Source organism: Puma concolor, chromosome D1, assembly GCF_028749965.1.
Source record: "Puma concolor isolate L17-30 chromosome D1, mPumCon1.1.hap2, whole genome shotgun sequence".
Lineage (NCBI taxonomy): Eukaryota > Metazoa > Chordata > Mammalia > Carnivora > Felidae > Puma > Puma concolor.
In genome coordinates this window covers 41,437,941-41,459,760 of record NC_141676.1, presented here as the reverse complement: position 1 = coordinate 41,459,760, position 21,820 = coordinate 41,437,941, and the positions used below count along the sequence as shown (strand labels likewise).

Below are 21,820 nucleotides of genomic sequence, written 5' to 3'. Positions count from 1 at the left end.
GAAATACCACACAGGGAGCTTAGACCATTCTCTAAGTCATTTGTGGAGCAAACTTCTGGTACGCTTGTTTGTATTATGGTCATGAGGTCAATATGACATGATTTATGCCCTCAAGTATCTCACAGTATTTAGGGCACCTCAACTAATTGATTATTATTATTTTTTTTAATTTTTTTTAAACATTTATTTATTTTTGAGACAGAGAGAGACAGAGCATGAATGGGGGAGGGGCAGAGAGAGAGGGAGACGCAGAATCGGAAGTAGGCTCCAGGCTCTGAGCCATCAGCCCAGAGCCCGACGTGGGGCTCGAACTCACGGACTGCGAGATCGTGACCTGAGCCAAAGTCGGATGCTCAACCGACTGAGCCACCCAGGTGCCCCATCAACTAATTGATTATTGATGTATATGTATATGAGTGCATGTATTTCTAATATATATATGCATATGCCACACACACATACATGAAATATTTCCTTGATTTCACAATTTAAGGTAGCTATAAGAAATACACAACTGAACAAAAACAAAGAAATCAGGACCAAAGTAATTTATAGACTAGGACGGGACCAGGGCAAAAAATGAGAAGACATATGCAGGCCCTAAGGACTTATAGCGTGTGCTCTCGTGGAGGTGCTCACACTGGACAGAGAGTCACAGTTCATACTCTTATTCTTGCTGTTTGAATAGTTTTCATTCCGGTCCTCTACTGCTGAACATGATTAGTTTCCCAATATTTTGTTCTTTTTCCTTGTTTTCAATTCTTCCCTTGAATGCACAAACAGGATCATCAGAGAGGTTAGTTAGGATAGCAGGGATAGAGGGGTCTTCTGTGGATTTTTCCTTTTTTTTAAAAAGCTGTTCTTTGTACACCAAATTAAAACTTCATTTTAGTAAATGCTTGCAGGTATTCAAAGCCTGCAAAATATAGTTTCAGTGGGAATACTGTAGGAAGTAAAACTGCTCTACATCGTGTATTCTCAACAGGGGGCAATATCACCCCAAGAGGGTTAAATTGGTTATGGGGTTGGTGGAAAAAACAGATATTACAAGGGTTTCTAAACCCTAAAGTTCAACCCTAGCAGACAACATCTTATTATTATTACTTTTAGATTTTATTTTTAAGTAATCTCTACACCCAACCTGGGGCTCAAACTCACAATCCCAAGATCAAGAGTTGCAGTCTCCACCGACTGACTGAGCCTGCCAGGTGCCCCTCTTATTCTTTAATATTTATTAAAAAAAAGTTTTAAGTTTATTTTTCAGAGAGAGCACGAGTGCAAGCAGGTGGGGGGGGGGGGGTGAGGGGGGCGAGGCAGAGGGAGAAGGAGACACAGAATCCAAAGCAGGCTCCAGGCTCTGAGCTGTCAGCACAGAGCTTGACACGGGGCCTCTAACTCAAGAACCGTGAGATCATGGCCTGAGCCGAAGTGGGAGCCTTAACCGACTGAGCCACCCAGGCACCTCTTATTCTTTAATATTTAATTTCATGGTGGGGTGAGTGGAGCTGAACGATTGGGGGAAAATGTCTAAAAAGGCCCTTGAGGGAGAGAGAATGAAAAAAAGTTTGAGAAACAGCTGCTCTACTTCTTAGAAAAGAATTTGTCAGATGTGTATTATGTATTACGATTCACAAATGAGTTAGGAAACACTTAATTAGGTAGAACGTGGTGGGACAAGAGAACAGAAGCCTTGGTGTATCCCAGACTAAAGGATGAGAGGGGAATTTTGGGTTCTGCATTTAACTACCCCATAAATGAGTTGAGCTTTCCCATACACCTGTGAAAATTGTTATCAAGTAGCCCTGCACTGATCAAGTTCTTAGGGTTTCATATTTTATTTAAAAAGCCCCTTTGCATAGCAGGTTTTTAAATTTTTACTTATTCGCTTTGTGGGTGGTTAAAAGTAGCACTGAGGTCCCTTTCTTCTGCATCTCTGGGAAAAAGTTAGCAACGGAGAGTCAAAAAGTCCTATTGGATACATCCAGACAAGGTTTGGTTAGAAATACATTTACTTGGGCTTTCCAGTGGATGGGTTTTGGGCAAGTGGTACCCCATTTGATAGCTGGAGGCTGTCTAATTCATTGTTATCTTTTGCACCTCGTGCTCTTTGAGCCCAGGAGCCCAAGGAGCCTCCCTGAAACCCGCCAACTACAAAAATGGCAGCCCTCCACTGGTGCAGGTGACAAGCTGCAGGCGCAGGCCGGGCACAGGCCAGGCATGATGCACCAGAACCCTCATTCTGGCCTCGCTTCTGCGCCAGGTGTGCTATGACCAAAACGAGGCCCGCGGCCTTGCGCAGCCTCACTAGCCAATGGTTTTCCTTCTTGAGGCCTCAACCAGCTTTTCTGCGGTTTTCCTCCATTCTCTTCATCTGCCTCTTGAGGGGGAGGCCATGAGCTGGGCTGTGGGAGTTCTGTAGATGAGCTGCAGCGTGGTCGCCGCGGGAGTGAATTTCTTTTGCCTGAGGATGGCTCTGTGTCCCTTGCAGCCTGCACACATCCCTGTCAGAGGTGGCTGGCCCTCTCACCTGCGTGAATGTGGCCGGAATTACTGCGTGCTTGGCAGTCTTCGGCCCTGGACTTACGGAGTCTGGGCTGGGTTCTGGAGCCAAGAGCTGGGCGAGGGGGAAAACTGGGGTGGTGAGGGGAGGAAGAGCTGTCCTGACTGTCGTGTCACTTTTGGTGAAGCCGCCCCTTTGCCTTCACTAATTCTTAATCCCTCTTAACTGTTCCACCCTCCTCTTCCTTCCCTTGGTTTACCTCTGGATGCTGGGCGGCTGGCTAGAAACTACCCAGCTTCTTTGCTAGTCAGTTTTGTCATTCCCTGTTGGGTCTGCAGCACCTCCTTCCCCCAGGGGACCCGGGAGTTTTCTATATGCCCACTCTCACTGCAGACCAAATTTGGAAGTGGCTTTGCAGTTTTTCCTCACTCTGTTAGGTTTCCAAGATGGCGACTATCAAGGTGAACTTCTTAAGAATTTCACTTCAGAGGAGGCCATTCATCACAATAAGATCTCCATTATAGGAACTGGATCGCTTGGAACAGCCTGTATAATCAGCATCTTACTAAAAGTAAGTTCTCTGTTCTGTGCCATAGGGTTAACCAAGTTTCCTTTCTTTGGATGTAAGGCTACTGCATATGGTTAGGCAGGTTGTATTCAGTTAAAAATGGGGTGAGTAGAGGCCTTATTCAGTCCCTGCAGGCTTAGCCCAGAGGCACAGGTGGGCTTTTCTAATTGTTCTACCCAGAGGGGGCTGCTTTCTCTAGGTTTGGGGTTTTTGTTTGCTTGTTTTTGTTTTGTTTTTTGAGAGAGAGTGCAAGCAGGGGAAAAGCAGAGGGAGAGGGAGAGAGAGAATCTAAAGCAGGCTCCATGCTCAGCATGAAAGAAGCCCGGTGACGTGGGGCTCAAGCTCACCACTGTGAGATTATGACCTGAGTGGAAATCAAGAGTCCCATGCTTAACCAGCTGAGCCACCCAGGCGCCCCTGGTTTTTCTAGTATTTATGATGGTATCATATGTGTTAGAATGTTGATATTACTCTTTCCCCCATGTGATGACAGTATGAAGTATCCCTTTGCTTGGGGTACTTTGTAGGAAACAGCTCATACACGTGCAATGAAGAAATAGGTGGCAGAAAAAAGTGCACAACCTGTCAGTTGTGGTAGGTGTCCTACTACCACAAAACATAATAGTCTTTTTCCTTTAAAAATCTCTCTCCGGTTTCCTCGTCTGTCTTTATTTCCCTTCTACCTTATCCATGTTAGGTTAGTTTTAGCGTTTAGTTCTTAGCATTGATGTAGCAGATAAACTTAGCTTCCAGTTAAATGGCTAGACACAGGACTAGAAAGATTCTCACTCCTAAGAATATTACCCTGATCTGAACCCATAATGTTTTAGTAAGTCATAATAAACTCTTGGAGCTCTGCTTTGGTTTTATTAGTGGGATATCTGTAAAATTTCCTAAGCTACTTTTCTATAGCCTTTAGTCCTGGCCCTGGGTTTGAGCTAGATGACAGAAGTATCTGTAAGGCACTAAGAACATCAGCTGCTGTTAACTACTGCTGCTAGCAATCAGATGAATTCCCAGTGGTTCATTTTGTCTGTCAACTATAATGCCTTTGTCAGCGGTGCACTGTTGCTAATGAAGAGTGTGCATACGTGAAAGCCAATACATTTGTTGTCAATGTCAATAATAATGAAAAAGTGCTTTATATATGTTGTCTAATAAAACCCTGAAAGTAATTATTAGATCTATTTTGTAAGGGAGAAAAAAGAGCACAGACTATCTCAAGTTGCATGAATAGATAAGTATACAGATCATAAGTGTACAGAAAACGTTGAAGTAAAAGATTTATTTATTACCTCTACTTTGAAGGGCCTTTCTGAGAGGATTTGGGCTCTAGCCCTAAAAAAACAAGATGATAGGCACGAGCTCTCAGAGCTTGAATTGTGTGGTGTGACAATTACAGCATTTGTAGATCTGAGAGGGTGTAGTGCACAGTCCCCTACAAAGTCCCAGCTTAAGGCCCCCGTTCATCTGTCCCTCTTTTGGCCCTAGATTCTGCAACTTCTTTCATCCAAGGAGGTGGTGATATCTTAAAAGCTTCTTGCTTATAAGGAAGGAGTTCTCAGTAGGAATTGTTTAGTACTCTATTGGCAGAAATTTACTGTATAAACCTAGTAGGGAAACAGCAATGTTTTTGAAAATCACTGAATTATACCATAATACATAAGCTTTCACTACTATAATGTGATATTCACAAGGGCAGGCATCTTTATTTCATTTATTCTTGTATCCCAAGTCTAGCTAGAACAACGTCTAGTGTAATAGACACTTAGTAGTTGAATGAAAGAATAGAAGTCAATTGCATGTTAAAAGGGAGAAAGCACCGGATAACGCGTGCAGAGAGTGGATATTTTACCCACTTTCATTTTTATAAATATGGAAAATGTCCAGAGAGACTGAGTTAAAATATTTTTTAATAGACTTTGTTTTTAGACTTTATTTTTTAAAGAATAGTTTTCGAGTTACAGAAAGGTTGAAAGATAGTACAGAGTTCTATCTTTATCTCACACCCAGTTATTAACATCATACTTTAGTATGTTACAAATGTATAAATGCTTTTGTAAATGTATAATCATTGTCGTTAACTAAAGGCCATGCATTACCCAGATTTCCTTAGTTTATATCTACTGTCCTATTTTCTGTTCTAGGATCCCATCCAGGATACATTACATTTAGTCATCATGTCTCCTTAGGCTCCCTTCGACTATGACAGTTTCTTAGACTTTGTTTTTGATGGCTGGCAGTTTTAAGGATTACCGGTCATGTATTTTGTAGAATGACCCTCTATTGAAATTTGTCTTGTGTTTTTTTTTTTGTTTGTTTGTTTGTTTTTTCATGGTTAGACTGGGGTTATGGATTTTAGAGGGGAAAACACAGAGGCGAAGTGCGATTTTCATTATGTCATATCCAGGGTACCTACTGCCAATGTGATTTATCGTGGTTGATGTTGACCTCAGTCACCTAGCTGAGGTAGTGTTAGTGACCCTCTTTTCCCCCTTTCCACACTATGCTCTTTGGAAGGAAGTCTCTGTATTCAGCCCACACTTAAAGAGTGGGAGTTATGCTCCCTCTGAGGGTGGAGTATCTCTATAAATTATTTGGAATTTCACATGGGAGATTTGTTTCTTCCACTCTATTAATTCATTTGTAGATATTAGTATGGATTCCTGGATTTTATTTTATGTTTTGGGTTATAATCCAATATGTCTTCATGGATGTTGTTTCTCAAATTGTTCAGCTTTGGCCACTGGAAGCTCGTTCAGTTAGCTACTGTGCTCCTTTGACATATCTCATTGTTTTGTTTTAAGTACTTCCTTACTTTCTGGCACTTTCTTCATCTTGTATATTTTCTGCTCCAGGCCCAAAGCAGCCTTTTTTCTAAGGATCTCTGGTTCCTGTTATTGGAGATGGATTATGTAAATCAAGATGCTGGGCATGTTCTTTGGTACTGGACGTATAGTACATTTTAGAAGCTAGCTTTTCAAAGATAATTTTATCAATACTGTATAATTCTGCTACATACAATTCCAATCACTTTGAATAGTTCAAAGTATCCAGAAAGCATTGGCATCTCATTAAGCAACAATATTTTCCTCGTGATAGAGTTTAGACTTCTAGGCTAATCACTTATGATGTTTAAAATTTAAAGTGCTTGGCTTTGGATTTCCGTTATTTAGAATAAAGTAAAATATCCGACAATAAGTTGTAGATGTTTGATCATTTACTTCTCAGTACTAGCACAGTCATTTTTAAAAAAAATTTTTTTTCAACGTTTATTTATTTTTGGGACAGAGAGAGACAGAGCATGAACGGGCGAGGGGCAGAGAGAGAGGGAGACACAGAATCGGAAACAGGCTCCAGGCTCTGAGCCATCAGCCCAGAGCCCGACGCGGGGCTCGAACTCACGGACCGTGAGATCGTGACCTGGTTGAAGTCGGACGCTTAACCGACTGCGCCACCCAGGCGCCCCAGCACAGTCATTTAAAAATTCTTTTTTAATTTTTATTTATTTTTGAGAGAGAGAGAGAGAGAGCGAGCGTATGAGCAGGGGAGGGGGAAGAGAGAGGGAGACACAGAATCCAAAGCAGGCTCCAGGCTCCGAGCTGTCAGCACAGAGCCCGACACAGGGCTTGAACTCACAAACTGTAAGATCATGACCTGAACCGAAGTTGGACACTTAACCGACTGAGCCACCCAGGCACCTCACACATTTTATTTTTCAGTGAAAATTTTAGTATAAAGATAAAAGAATATGTAGTTATTTAAAACATTTTTCAAGAGGTAACACACTCACAAGGTTAAAAAATAAAGCTAATATAAACATATACATGGAGAAGCATGTTTTCATTAACCCTCTCCCTCTATGTCTGTTACAGGCATCCATTTAAATTAGTTTCTTGTGTATCTTCAAGTGTTTCTTTTGCAAATACAAATATGTTATATTCCCTTCTTTCTGACATATAAAGTAGCATGCTAGAAATATATAGTACTGATTGGTTTTTGCAGGTAATATTACCTGATTATAGAACTATAAACTTGTAGAGTTGGAAAGGGCCTTATATTTTAATCCATTTATTTTAAAAACTATTACTGAGCTCTTATGTGCTAGGTAGGTTAAGCACCAGAGTGCAGATGAATAAACACTTCCTATTCTCAAAGAGCTCCTAATTAAAAAAAAATTTTTTTTATGTTTATTTATTTATTTTGAGGGAGACAGAAACAGCATGAGCAGGGGAGGGGCAGAGAGAGAGAGAGAGAGAGAGAGAGAGAGAGAATGAATGAATCCCAAGCAGGCTCCGCACCATCAATGCCCGATGCAGGGCTTGAACCCACAAAACCATGAGGTCATGACCTGAGCCAAAACGAAGAGTCAGACGCTTAACCAACTGAGCCACCCAGGCACCCCAAGGAGCTCCTAGTTTGATGAGAAATTCCTTCTACAGAATCACTGCTTTATCACTGTACAGCCTCAGCTTAAGTTAAAGAGGTGTTCACTACCTTCAGAGACTGTTCTATTTATTAAACGGTTTCTGTTTTTTCCTAATTGTGAACTGAAACGTTCTTCTTTGTAACTTGTATCTCCTCTAGTTGGGGCTTTTGTATCCTGAGATGTTGAACATACTGCGTCTTCTTTGAGCCTAATATAAGATACACAGATGGCCAGTATAACAGTTTTCTTTCACTCTCCACTTAATCAGAAAGTTTACTCCCTCCCTGCTTTTGACTGATTTCTTTTAGGGCTTGAGTGATGAGCTTGCCTTTGTGGATGTTGATGAAGGCAAACTGATGGGTGGGACAGTGGATCTTCAACATGGTAGCCCTTTCATGAAAATGCCAAACAGTGTTTCTGGCAAAGGTTAATATCATAGTTAAATACTATAAATATTTGAATACTACATGAATAAATATGAAAATTGGATCTTTATTTCCCTTTATGAAGACTTCCTCAGTTCTTATAAAGGTGATTGCTCCCTACTCTGTACACTCATAGCCTCTTGTTCAGATTTCATTAGGTTTTACTTCATTTAGTTTCAAGGTTTCCTACAGCCCCTGAGTCCCTCTGAGCAGCAGTAACAGTGGTTATCATGATAGTTGTCATGAACTGATTGTCTGTTTTGTGCCAGAGCTAAGCGCTTTATGCATATTATTTAATACCTAGGACAGCTCTGTGAGGTTTTACAGATGGTGCACCGGTGAACTGAAGTTGAATAAAATGGAGTAAGGATTTGAACCCAGTTCTGTTTGACTCAAAAACCTAAGTTCTTGACTACTGTATTTTATTTACTTGGCACCCATGAGATAATCATTTGAAAAAAATACATGAACCAAGATCTCCCTGGCCTTTTCACACCACGTCTCTAAGTAAATATTCTCATTTACCAGACTCATACACATTTTTATCTCTTATTCTGTGAAGTACAAGAGGTATGTTAGGTTTTTAAAAATGTACAAGAAACATTGAAGTTTAGTAAAACTTAGTGACATTTCTCTAAACTACAAGAGTGTTGTGGGCATTATAGATCCGAGGGAGCCCAGTCTTCAGTAAACACAGTGTGGTGATTGAGCCCTAACAGGAAATGTGTACCGACATGTCAGATGTTTTCTTCCATAATGTATTTTCTATTCAAATCTTTCCCCAGATTACCCTGTCAATGTAAACTCCAACGTAGTGATTATCACAGCAGGTGCACGCTAGATAAAAGGAGGAGAAACACACCTTGATTTAGTCTAGCGAAATGTGTCCATGTTTAAATGAATGATTCCCAGTATTACCCAATATAGTCACCGCTGCAAACTGATTATTGTTTCCAATCCAGGTCAGTTTTGTTTTGACTGAATGTTCAGTGAAGAATTTTTGTGTGTGTGTGTGGGGGGGTGGGGTTAGGCTTGGTAACTTGGTAGAAAAATATATTTAAATTGGAAACTAGTGATATAACCAGAATCTCTTCCGGTTTTGCTAATGTAACATGTATTTTGCACAGTTGTAATCAATGTATATGTACTATAATGAAGATTTCCTTAAACACTAGGATGTATGATTATATAATTTGCTTAATCATAATGACTTCTAAAGTTTACATTCTAAAGGCTTTCATATCTGAGTTGTTTCCAGATTATTGAGGGTGCAAAAGTGAAAGTAACACTATAGTTTACTGCCTGACTTTCCAAAATTGCACAACTCCTCACTGGTGCATGAATAAAGTGGACAAATTCAAGATATATTTTGGAGATAAAATGTGCAGGATTGTGTGTAGTGAGGGACAGGGAGGGATAAAAACTGACTTCTAGATTTTTTCCTCAAGCAACTGATTGGATGGTGGCTCCATTTACCTGGGTTGGCATGCTTTCAAGGGGGTGGAAGTCAATGAGGGAAGTAGGAGAGGGTGTTGGGTTTAGGGGAGAAAAATCAAGACTTCCAATTGGGACATGTTAAATTTAAGATATCTAAAGACATTCAAGAAGAAATATCAAATAGGTAGCTAACTGAATCTGGAGCTCAGAAATCTAGGCTGAGATATTTAGGAAAATTATTGTCATTTGGAGTAGTCATTTGGAATAGTTTTTGTCTGTGGGTAGGCCAAAACTGAGTACCTAAGTTTATTCATTTAATTTTGATACTGAGGAAATGCTTTTAAAATTTTGTTTTATAATTTTATAAAATATTTCCATGACTACAGGAAGTCTAGCTTCTATCTCTGTCCCCTTTTCCCTTTAGTCTCCACTTTAAAATTAGTAGCCATTAAAAATTGTTTAGTTTAGGGGCGCCTGGGTGGTGCAGTCGGTTAGGCGTCCGACTTCAGCCAGGTCACGATCTCGCGGTCCGTGAGTTCGAGCCCCGCGTCGGGCTCTGGGCTGATGGCTCGGAGCCTGGAGCCTGTTTCCGATTCTGTGTCTCCCTCTCTCTCTGCCCCTCCCCCGTTCATGCTCTGTCTCTCTCTGTCCCAAGGGTGAATAAACGTTGAAAAAAAAATTGTTTAGTTTATAGTTTTTGTTTCTTTGTACACTTTTCTCCATCCTCTTCTTTAAGTTTAATACATCATGAAGATCACTCCATATTAGTATTTAGACGTGTCAGTCACTATAGCTTTGTGATAAGTTTTAAAATCAAGGAGGTATTAACTCCTCCAACTTTGTTATTTTTAAGATAGTTTTGGCTCTGGAGTCCTTTGCATTTCCACATAAATTTTATTTATTTTTTTATTATAATTTATTGTCAAATCGGCTAACATACAGTGTGTAAAGTGTGCTCTTGGTTTTGGGGGTAGATTCCTGTGATTCATCGCTTACATACAACACCCAGTGCTCATCCCAACAAGTGCCCTCCTCAATGTCCATCCCAACAAGTGCCCTCCTCAATGCCCATCACCCACCCACTTTCCCCTCTTCCCCAACCCCCATCAGCCCTTAGTTCATTCTCTGTATTTAAGAGTCTCTTATGGTTTGCCTCCCTCCCTCTCTGTAACTATTTTTTTCCCCTTTGCCTTCCACCATGGTCTTTGTTAAGTTTCTCAAAATCCACATATGAGTGAAAACATATTATCTGTCCTTCTCTGACTTATTTCACTCAGTATAATACCCTCCAGAACCATCCACATTGCTGTAAATGGCAGGATTTCATTCTTTCTCATTGCCAAGTAGTATTCCATTGTATATATAAACCACAATTTCTTTATCCGTTCGTCAGTTGATGGACATTTAGGCTCTTTCCATAATTTGGCTGTTGTTGAAAGTGCTGCTATAAACGTTGGGGTACAAGTGGCCCTATGCATCAGTGCTCCTGTATCCCTTGGATTAATTCCTAGCAGTGCTATTGCTGGGTCATAGGGTAGTTCTATTTTTAATTCTTTGAGGAACCTCCACACTGTTTTCCAGAGCGGCTGCACCAGTTTGCATTCCCACCAACAGTGCAAGAGGGTTCCTGTTTCTCCACACCCTCACCAGTATCTGTAGTTTCCTGAGTTGTTCATTTTAGCCACTCTGACTGGTGTGAGGTGCTATCTCAGTTACACATACATTTTAGAACCAGCTTGTCAATTTCTGCAAAAAAACTCTGCAGAGATTTCGATAATGAGTATGTTGAATCTGTAGACTAATTTTGGTAACATTTCCATCATGACAGTAATAAGTCTGGTTGATGTCCATAGGATGTCTTCCTTCCCATTTATTTATTTAAACCTTCTCTTTACTTTCAGCAATGTTTTCTAGTTTTTGGTGTACAAATCTTCTACTTTTTTAGATTTTAGATTAGGTTATTAGATCTTAGATTCAGATCTTCTATATACAAGACCGTATTGTCTGTGAATATAGTTTTCTCTTTGTAATCAGAATGGCGTTTCTATTTTTCTCTTTCTTTCTTTCTTTCTTTCTTTCTTTCTTTCTTTCTTTCTTTCTTTCTTTCTTTCTTTCTTTCCCTCTCTCTTTCTTTCATAATTGCCTTGGCTAGGACCTCCAATACAGTATTGTGTAAGTGGTGAGAGTGGGCATCCTTATCTTATTTCCCAATTTAAGTGTAACGTTAGTTGTATGTTTTTCATAGATCCTCTTTGTTGTATTAGAGATGTCCCCTTCTGTTCTTAGTTTCTTGAGGATTTTTACCACGATGGGTGTTGGGTTTTATCAAATGCTTTTTTTGTGTCTCTTGAGACCACCTTTTTTGGGGGGTTTTACTTTATTCTATTAATGTATTATACCAGTTGGGTTTTGGATGTTAAACCAATTCTGGGATAAATCTCCCTTAGTCATTATGTATAATCCATTTTATTGCTGATGGATTTGGTTTGGTAATATTTTGTTAAGGATGTTCACATTTATATTCTTGAGGGAAAATGTTTTTCCAGAGGGGTCTTCGTCTAACTTTGGGTAATAGTGTCCTCATAGAATAAGTAGTGAAGTGTTCCTTCCTCCATTTTCTGGAAGTTTGTGAAGGACTGGTATTGTTTGAATGTTTAGTAGAATTCCCTAGTGAAGGCACTTGGGCTGAGGCTTTGCTTTTGGGAAGATTACTGATTTGATTTAATCTCACATTTTCTATTTGAGTAGGTTTCAGTAGTTTTTGCCTTTGTAGGAATTTACCTATTTATGTAAATGATCTAATTTGTTGGCTTATAGTTGTTCATAGTACTTCCAAACAATCTTATTTCTCTAAGGTCAATAGCGATGGCTCCCTCTTTAATTCCTGATTTTAGTAATTTGATTCCTTCTTTTTTTTGTTCTTGGTCAATCTAGCTTGGCTAGCCTAGGTTTTTCAATTTTGTCGATCTTTTCAAAGAACCCATTTTTGATGTCATTAATTTTCTCTATTGACTTTCTATTTTGTTTCATTTTTATTTCCATCCTAATCTTATTTTTTTCCTTCTCTCTCCTTTGGGTTTAGCGTGCTCTTCTTTTTGGTTTTTAAGATAGGTTAGGTTAATGATTTGAAATCTTTTTTGTTTTGTAGTGTGGATTAATGGGTATTGATGTCCCTTTAAGCTATGAAAAACTGCATCCCATAAATTTTGGTATATTTTTTGTTTCATTTGTCTCAAGTACTTTTAAACTTAAGATTTTTTTTTTCTTTTCTGAGGAGCAAGAGCTAAATTTTTTATTTCTTTTCTTGCATTTGAAGTATTCCTTGATGACACCTTTGGCCTGAGATTCTGTGCCATAGCCCTTAACTACCACATAATAGCAACCAGTCTCTTTACAGGGCTTTCCCACTGTCAGTTTTACAGAGGCCTACTCATTACCCTAGTTTCGCATCATTGTCAACCTTAATTAGGTTAATCTGGTGTTCAGCACAAAGGAGCTCCACCAACTTGACATACATAGGCTCGTCACATTGGAGAAACACACGGAGATGGGCTTAGTGCTTTTCTAAGGCTTCAGCATCTTTATTATTAATTCCACATGCTAGGCCATTGTGGCTGAGGGCGGTCCTCAGCGCCTCGTGTGAAACGGAATCAGTGCCTGCTATGCCTCCTGCAGCAGAGCCTTCCCGGGCCATGGCCGTGGGTCATAGGTGGAGGCAAGCCTTAAGCACACCTGAGCCTCTGCCTCCGTACAACTCGGCAGTGGGGGGAACAGCCTTTTTAAGGTTTTGTTTTGAACCACTCATTACTTAGGGGCATGTGGTGTTTAATTTTGAAATATTCGTGAATTTTTCAGATTTCCTTATATGTTGTTTACTTCTAATTTCTGTGCTGGCATGAGAATATACTTTGCATTTCAGCTCTCTTAAATTTGTTGGGATTTATTTTGTGGCCTAGCATATGGTCTGTCATGAAAAAGATTCCATGTTCACTTGAGAATGTATATTCTGCATGTATATTGCGTCACTTAGTTCTAATTGGTTGATAGTATTTGGTTGTTCAGGTCTTCTGTATCCTTGCTGATTATCAGAATAGCTCTATCCAGAATCAAGAGTGGGGTGTTGAAGTTTTCAATTGTATTACTGAATTTTTTACTTTTCCCTTCAGTTTTGCCAATTTTGCTTCATGTATTTTAGGTGCCTGTGTTTATAACTGTTATAACTTAGTGATGAATTTATCTTTTTATTATTATAAAATATCTGTTTCTAGTAACTTAAAAAAATCGGTATAAATAGAACTACTTAGGTTCCCATTGGTATGGTGTGTAATTTTCCATCCTTTTACTTTCAACTTGTTTATATGTTTTATTTGTTAATTTGTTAATAATGTGTTATATTTGTTTCAGGTGCTACTTATCTCTTTAAATCTACAGTGTGTTCCTTCTACGGAGCAATATAATTAGATCTTGTTTTACCCAGTTTGAAAAACGCTGCATTTTGAATAGATTTATTCACATTGAATATTTTATTGATGTTTTGGATTTATTTTGGCCATTTTTATATTTGCTTTCTTTATGTCTTTTATTTTGTTCCTTAGTTCCTCCTTTACTGACTTGTTTGCATTAAGGTGGTATTTTCTAAAGTACCATTTTAATTCCCTTTTTTTTTTTTTTTTTTTTGAGAGTGTGTGCGAGAGTGTGCAGGGGAGGGGCAGAGAATCTTAAGCGGACTTCACACCCAGTGTGCAGTTCAATGTGGGGCTCGATCTCATCACCAGGAGATCATGACCTGAGCTGAAATCGAGAGTTGTAACTGAGCACCCAGGCGCCCCATCCTTTATTCATTTTGAACTATGGTTTTTGATTTTTTTTTTTTTTAGTGGTTTCTCTTGGAGTTACAATATACAGTTTAACATACCATGATCTACCTCACATTTTTGCATTTAATTCCAACAAAATACAGAAACTCTCCTCCATTATAGCATCAATCCCTCACTGACTTTTGTGCTATTTTGTGTCTATATATTACAAATCAACAAGACAGCATAATTATATATATATAACCTTATGTCTTTTGTAGAAGCTAAGAGGAGAAAACTATACATCTGTAGTTTTTATATTACAGCTTTTTATTTCTAGTTTTTTAAAAATAATGATCAACTCTTCCTCTGCCCCTTGCTCACTTGCACATGCTCTCAAATAAATAAGACTCTGTATGCATCAAACCGGTAAGAGATTTGATCAGAGTATTCACTTACTCATGTTTCTCAAAATTTTTTAATGGAGTGAACCTACTATGTTTCTGCACAAGGACTATGCAAAGTAGCAAAATACTTTTTCATAATATATTTCTATTGGGTAGCTACTGTTGGAATTGTGATATAGTTGGGAGTTGGAATAAAGAACCATGGTTTTTTCCCTCCGATAAAACATCAGATTTAGATAAAGCTAAAAAATGTATAATTTTAGATAAGAACTTTTCTGACATTAACTTTTTCTTCTCAGTGGGTATCTTAACTTAGGTAGCTTGGAAGTTGAGTGCATTTCCCCAAAACCGTGTTATTGGGAATGACTGTAATCTGGACACTGCCCATTTCTGTATCTTGATTGGGCAGAGGCTTGGCATCCATTCTGAAAGCTGTCGTGGGTTGGTGTTTGGAGAGCATGGAGACTTGAGTGGTAAGCCTAAAAGCACCACTGAGCTGTGCATTCTCTGAAAGATATTTATACTATGTTGATCATAGAGATAGTTCATCATAAAGTAAAATAGCTCCTGAGTGGGGGAAAAAGCACTTTGATTCCACTCTAGACCCTTTTAGTAGTGTATTTAGGCACATTTTATTTAATCTACCAGAAAAACTCACAAATTTGAAAACAGAACATTATTACAATCCTATGTATGGAAGATTAAAAGAGTTTTTTTTTTTTTAAGTTTATTTATTTTGAGAGAAAGCACATACCCGTGAGAGAGTGGGTGAGGGGCAAAGAGAGGGGAGAGAATCCCAAGCAGGCTCTGAGCTCTCCGTACAGAGCCTGACATGGGGCTCGATCTCCTGAACAGTGAGACCATGACCCGAGCTGGAATTGAGTCAGATGCTTAACTGAGCCACCAAGGCACCCCAAGATTATAAGACTTTCTTAATACAGCACGAAGTAATATGATATAGTTTATATTTAACTTGGAACACTCTAGAAAGGTCAGTACTGTAATCCGAGTAACACAAATTCTTAATATTAACAGAAAATTACAGAGGAGAGGTGCTGTGATGATAGTGTTTAGTTTTTTCTAAAAGCCCTTGAAATCCATTAATATAAAACTTGGTTATGGAAGACTTGAAGTGATAAAAGTTAAAGCTTATCTCTAGTTGAAAGTTTAAAATTGTCACTTTCTTGTTTGGAGAATCTTCACTGAGATGATACAATTACGGGCTCTATCCCTGGAGATTTTAGTTTGGTAGATTTGGGGCAGGACTTAGACTCTGAATTTTTGATAGTTCTGTTGAACATTGCTATTTGAAAACCACTTGGAGGGCGCCTGGGTGGCTCGGTTAAGTGTCCAACTTCAGCTCAGGTCATGATCTCACAGTTCATGGGTTCAAGCCCCGTGTTGGGCTTTGTGCTGACAGCTCAGAGCTTGGAGCTTGCTTCAGATTCTGTCTCCCTCTCTCTCTGCTCCTCCCCAGTTGTACTCTGTCTCTAAACATTAAAAACAAAAACACTCAGCAGTTGTAACAGGTTTGCTAAGGTTTAAAAAACTATTGTTATATAATACCATGTAATAAAAGGATTTTTGATGTCTTTTTCTTAGTTCCTGTATGGAGTGGAGTGGGGTCCTTCTGAAGGATCTGAACTCAGATATAGGAATTGATAAAGATCCTGAGCAGCGGGAAAATGTCCAGAAAGTAGTAGTTGCCAGGTAAGACATTAGTTTTGCATTTTCAGTATTTTGGAAGCTAGATGTGAGCCTGAATTCTGCCGGGGGGATGAGATTAGCTTAAGTATACATTGTTACATTTCCCATACTTTTCATTAGCACTTCTTTCATTTTTGTGTGATCATATTCACCAGATTAAAAAATTTTTAATTTTTACTCATTTTTGAGAAAGTGTGAGCAGGGAGGGGGGTTTGAGAGAGAAAATATGAGAATCCCAAGCAGACTCCGTGCAGTCGGCACAGAGCCTGATGTGGGGCTCGAACCCACAAGCCGTGAGATCACGACCTGAGCTAAAGTTGGACACTTAACCGACTGAGCCACCCACCCAGGTGCCCCACCAGATTATAAATTCTTAAGTAGTCCAGGACTGAGCCTGTCTTACTCATTGCTGAGCCTAACCCTAAACACAGTAGGCAGTGACTTGTTGAATGACAATATATTCTTTTAAATTGTTATACAGTCTTTACTGTTAGTGGTAAAATTGATTTCATATTATTGTATCTGTATACTTACCCTCATGACTGTTTATCTTAACCAAGTGCTATAAGATATTTCTAGGGGAAATTATTGAAGGGAATATTTCAGTTTTGTGGCATTGTCATACCAGCTGCTATAAAATGGATGTTCAAATGACAATTATTTCTCCACAGTAGTTACGAGATGATTAAAAAGAAAGGGCAACACTCCCAAGAAGTATATCCTATCTGTAGCTGATTTAACAAAGTATTTTGAAGAATCTTAGGAGAGTGCATCCAGTTTCCACCATAAGGTAGGATGTGCATGGTTGAAAAATTATTTAACATTAATATAAAATAGGAATAAAAACATTGTTGAGGGACAATTTTTTAAAAATATTTATTTTTGAGAGAGAGAGAGCATGCATGCACGGGGCAGAGACAGATGGAAACAGAGCCAAAGCAGGCTCTGGGCTGTCAGCACAGAGCCCTATGCGAGGCTCGAACTCACAAACCATGATAATGTGATCCGAGCCAAAGTCGGACACTTAACCGACTGAGCCACCCAGGTGCCCCAAGGGACAATTAAAGTCTATTCTTTGTTGCTGCTGAAGAGGCAGAGAAAGGGGGATGCTGGTGGTACAGGAACTTATCTTTGTAGACTTCTGTCCTAGTATTTATTAGATTCAAGTACATAAAAGTGTCTTTTTGTATGTTTATACTGGTAACACTGGGAAACACTGTGGGTAGGTCTTGCTCCATTTTGAACTGCTCTCTAGAATTCCAATTACGTCCAATGAAGAGGCGTAAGAAGGAAGCACTAGTCACAAAAGCATTAGCAGTTAGTCTCCTGGGGAAGGGGAAGTTGAGGCCTGGGTAAGACTCCTTTGCTAGTCTGAATGTGACAGGCTAAAGCAAAATGGAATTACATCACTGGGAATAATGTAATAGGTACTTTGAAGTGATTCCCTGATAGGAAGTGGTTTGGGGTATGGAGATAGGAAGAGGAGAGTGATTCCCAGCAAACATGGCAAGAGGCTGGGGCCTGTGTAGAAAGATGGCTGGTGAATCTGAACAGTAAACATGTCTAACCGCGTTTGAGATTGTTCTCTGTCCCGCTGGTCTATTTTTCTGCCACAGTTGATACTACAAAGCTGTTAAATTCTCATTCACCCGGCCGTTTCTCTGCTGTTTCTCATACTACAGACCTTTACTAGAAGAAATCAAGGAATAATTTTCAAGCCTTTACTTTCAGAGCCTCTATGGAATAAAAGAAGTATTCCTTGTTGTTCCTCGTATCCTGGGAGAGAATGGTATTACAGATCTCATGAAGGTAAAGGTGACCCCTGAAGAGGAGTCTCGTTTGAAAAAGAGTGCAGACACTCTTTGGGAAATTCAGAAGGAGCTCGAGCTTTCAAGTTACTTAAGGCTGCCATTCTGAAGTTATGGAAGAAGAGACCGTGGTTACAGGATATGTATCAAACTTTCGAATAAACCTGAATTCCTAAAAGTGGAAAAAGGGAAAACAGTGACTTCTCTGTTTAGCAGCTGGGGGTTGGAGGATAGTTTGTGCAATTGCTACATGACTGCAGTTCTGGCACACGCAAGCATGCGTTTGCCACTTGGTCCAAAATGAATGGATGATGTGTGTTTACTGTGTTTACAGAGGTTCTGATTCTTTTGTCCTGGCTGGCCGATACCTATGTTCATTTATACCCTATAAAAAAGCTACAACTTCCTCTACAATATAAAAATGAACATACACACAAAAATGCTAGTTTTAAACTATTATTAAATCAAACCTTGATTTGACCTTGCTCGCTTTTATTCTGATAGTTTTTACAAAAGATCTGAACTGTATAAACCCTTGAGGGATGACTGAGACCAAGGTGGGCATTCTTCTCTTGGGAGAAATATGGGGTAGGCTGCCTAGCTTCCTAAACATTTTAAAACACTTGAAATTAGAATGTTCCTTTTTTTGTAATCTTGTGAATTTTCTACCTCATTTTGATAGAGAAGATTCTATTTAGAAATTCTGTTCCTGCAGGAAACAGCCCACTGGGTGGTCCCAGCTTGGCTGTAGAATCACACACCAGGAAGACGGACTTCATGTGACAATAAAAGCACGGAGGCACTCTACCTTCCTAAACTGTGGCCAGACCGTCTTGCCCAATTAACGTAACTCTCAGGTGTGTAGCCTGCACTTGCCACTCTGTTCCTTTCTTCTTGGTGAGACCGGTTATGGTTTGGTTAGGCCTAGAAAGGAAACAGATCTAGGCAAGGACTGGTAGGAGGGTACCACATAGGACTTTTAACAGAAAAAGCCCCTTACATCCCTCAGTTTCAAATATTTCAAAAGTTAGATTTCCATATGGTATATTCCATATTAAATACAATTCACTTTGTAGATTACAGAATAATGCTAAATTTTAACTTGATGGATATTATGCTTTCTTAGGATTTCATTGATTTTTCCTAAAAATGTTGAATAAAGAGAAAAATTATGCAACAAAGTTTATTTAGCATAGTCAGTCCCAACATTCAGCACAAAAAGTTTACAGAGGATAGAAAGTGCATTAATAAAAGCCAGTCTTTACCAAAAGAAAACAGAAAATATATTATTGATTCAAAATATTTTACACTTGAATGATAAACTGCAATAACTTATTCTGGGCACCTACTGATAAGAGAAAGAAAGAGAAGAAAAGAACGCTTTAAGAAGAGCTCAATCTCCAGCTGATATCAGAGAAGTCAGTAGAGGTCACTGAGACCGGCAGTCTTTCTTGCTTTTTGCATTAGTGCCCTCAGCTGGAACTGTTTACGGGACAGAAGACGTACATGCTGGGAGGGGGAAAAAGTTTCAACAGTTTAGAACGGATTTGACCAAGGCAGGAAGTATCAGACAGTTTGTAACTTAGATGCGATCTAAGAACCCTAAACTTGTATCAACCGTCCTTTGGAACCAATATTTCATTACATGTAGCTTTTTTAAACTCGTTTTTAAATTAGATTGATGCTGGCAGGTTGTGCTATGAGATCCTGTAAAGGATTACTTCACAGGGAAGCATGACATTACAGGATCTGGCTCAGGAGTCTGAACTACATCTTGAGATTAACCAAGATACCAGGGAAACTAGAACTGCAATCCTAACAAAAGTTACTAAAAATGTTACGACCGCCTGCACTTGGCGAAAAGCAGGGGAATGAGCAGCATAAACCAGCTTTTGTCCAATGCCTGGCAACAGCATACCTCTCGGGCCTCTCTGCGCGCACCTTTCCCTAAGCTAGGCCGCCCAAGCAGGAACAGCATATGAAGGGAGGGAGGCCTCATCTTGGGTCTCTGATTTCTAGCCGGATATTCATGTGCTTGCACCAGACCCAAGACCGGTTTGGCCACTTAATCACAGCGAGAGAGGCAAGATCAGCAAGCGACCCAAGCAGCCAGCCGGCCCTGCGTGTGCACTGAAGCAGCTGAATCAAATACCCTAAAAGAGGGCTGCTATTCTCCTAAAACCACACTCCCCGATCCAACAGAGAGCAGTAGCCAAGCTAACTCACTGGATCTTCACGTCTGTACGTTAGCATTAAGCCTAAAACAACCTTCATTCAGAAGGGCTCTGGTACGAGCAGGGCAGCCCAATACTTTGCAGGGCTGTTCGATCCGGGAAAACAGCTCTAAAATTAGGCAACTCTAAGAAAATTAACAGGGAAATATGAAAACAGAACCCAAAACGGGTGGGGTCGTCAGTGATCTTACTTTAGATGGTGTATGACTTGAAAGAACCAACGGAAATCTGATTGTTTCTGACCCATGCGGCACAGTGGAAAGACACAGGCAGGAATGACTACATTCAGCTTGGTGCTGCCTTGGGGGATGGGAAGTACAGCCACTAGTCCACCTTTCTTCCCCTCCCAGGGGGATCCTCAGCCCTGTGTAGGTGACATCACACTGCTCACAGCCACAGATCTCACTTGCTCTCTTTGGGAACACAAGGGATTTTAACTTCCCCTACGGAGAAACCCTCCTGGTTTGTGGTTTTCAAGGTCAGTGCCTCTAAAGCATGAGTTCTGAGATCCTGGAAAGCAGAGTGAGGAAGACATACCTTCAGGAAGACATCCAGATCTATTACTCCCCGTCTCAAGGCTTCTCCCAGGTAAAAGATAGTGTCTTCAATAGCATTTTCTTCTGCATACAGATTTAGGATTTGTTTGTATAGTGGGGCTGTGGGAATGATAACTTCATCAATATCATTGTTTTCAGACTGATTTTCCATTTTCTCCAGAGCAGAACTGAGTTCTTCATCCTTCTTTCTCAAAAGTTCTATGTTTTTATCAACCTCAGCCTGAAAACAAAACAGTCCAAGTATGAGGACTTCATACGAATTGTACATAAGCATCTACCAGTCAAGCATCTACAACTCAACTCTACAGAAACAGCCTTGCGAAATAAAAAAAGCAATAAACAACACATGGTCGATCTTAATGTTTCAGATAACATATTGGCCAACGGCAGAGGAAAAGGTGTGATGTAATATATGCCGAGTGAAGACGGACTAATGTTGAAAACACTACACTGAGCACATCCAGTGGCAGTGATAAGCTTGTCACTTATCAGTGACAGATGATGTTGCAAATTAAGCCATCACACAACGTATTTTCCAGCAGCAGGTTCCCTCCATGAAAATAAAGGACGTCTTTCTTCCAAATAAGTGGGCAGCTGCTACGGAGGAATAACTTGCCTCAGTCTACACGGAGGATGAACCCAAAGAACCCCACACACTTGAACTTTAGTTACAAGATGCTGCTGGTGGTTGTGGGCTCCGAACTCGACCAGTCTCTACCCACGGTCTGCAGATCTCCTTCATGCCTTAGAACTCTCTCAAATTCTTATTTCCCGGTTAACTGTCGGGCATCATCAAGCACTGAAACAATCCTCCACTGAGTCGGAAGCTCATCTCTCAGGGTGAAGGTACAAGTAAAAATGCTCTAAATACCATCTACCTCCCCACTGCAAACACAGGCTCCATTTCTAACAAGCTATCCAGAAGCTATATTCAAATTCTTAACGACCAGAA

The 21,820-nt window shown here is 39.9% G+C and overlaps 1 protein-coding gene, 1 long non-coding RNA gene and 1 pseudogene across 3 annotated transcripts in view; 1 reads left to right on the top strand and 2 right to left on the bottom strand.

Annotated features, from left to right (window-relative positions):
• Positions 1-533: 533 nt before the first annotated feature.
• TSG101 (tumor susceptibility 101) overlaps positions 534-21,820 on the bottom strand; it is a 58,460-nt gene continuing 37,173 nt past the window's right edge. The window contains exons 9-10 of one of the 2 annotated variants that reach the window (XM_086677837.1): positions 20,849-21,088; positions 534-766 (exon numbers count right to left, since the gene is read on the bottom strand). In XM_086677837.1, coding sequence (XP_086533963.1) covers positions 692-766; positions 20,849-21,088 — 315 coding nt within the window. In that variant the 3' untranslated portion in view covers positions 534-691. Of the gene's footprint in view, positions 767-19,246; positions 19,587-20,848; positions 21,089-21,820 lie in introns of those variants that run through there. The other variant, XM_025928146.2, reaches the window with a different exon arrangement.
• LOC112865631 (uncharacterized) lies at positions 6,979-18,562 on the top strand. The gene is made up of 3 exons (XR_015240967.1): positions 6,979-8,884; positions 14,862-15,035; positions 16,165-18,562. It is a non-coding gene; the product is annotated as an uncharacterized LOC112865631 (long non-coding RNA).
• Positions 11,932-14,400, bottom strand: LOC147576610 (small ribosomal subunit protein eS12 pseudogene; annotated as a pseudogene).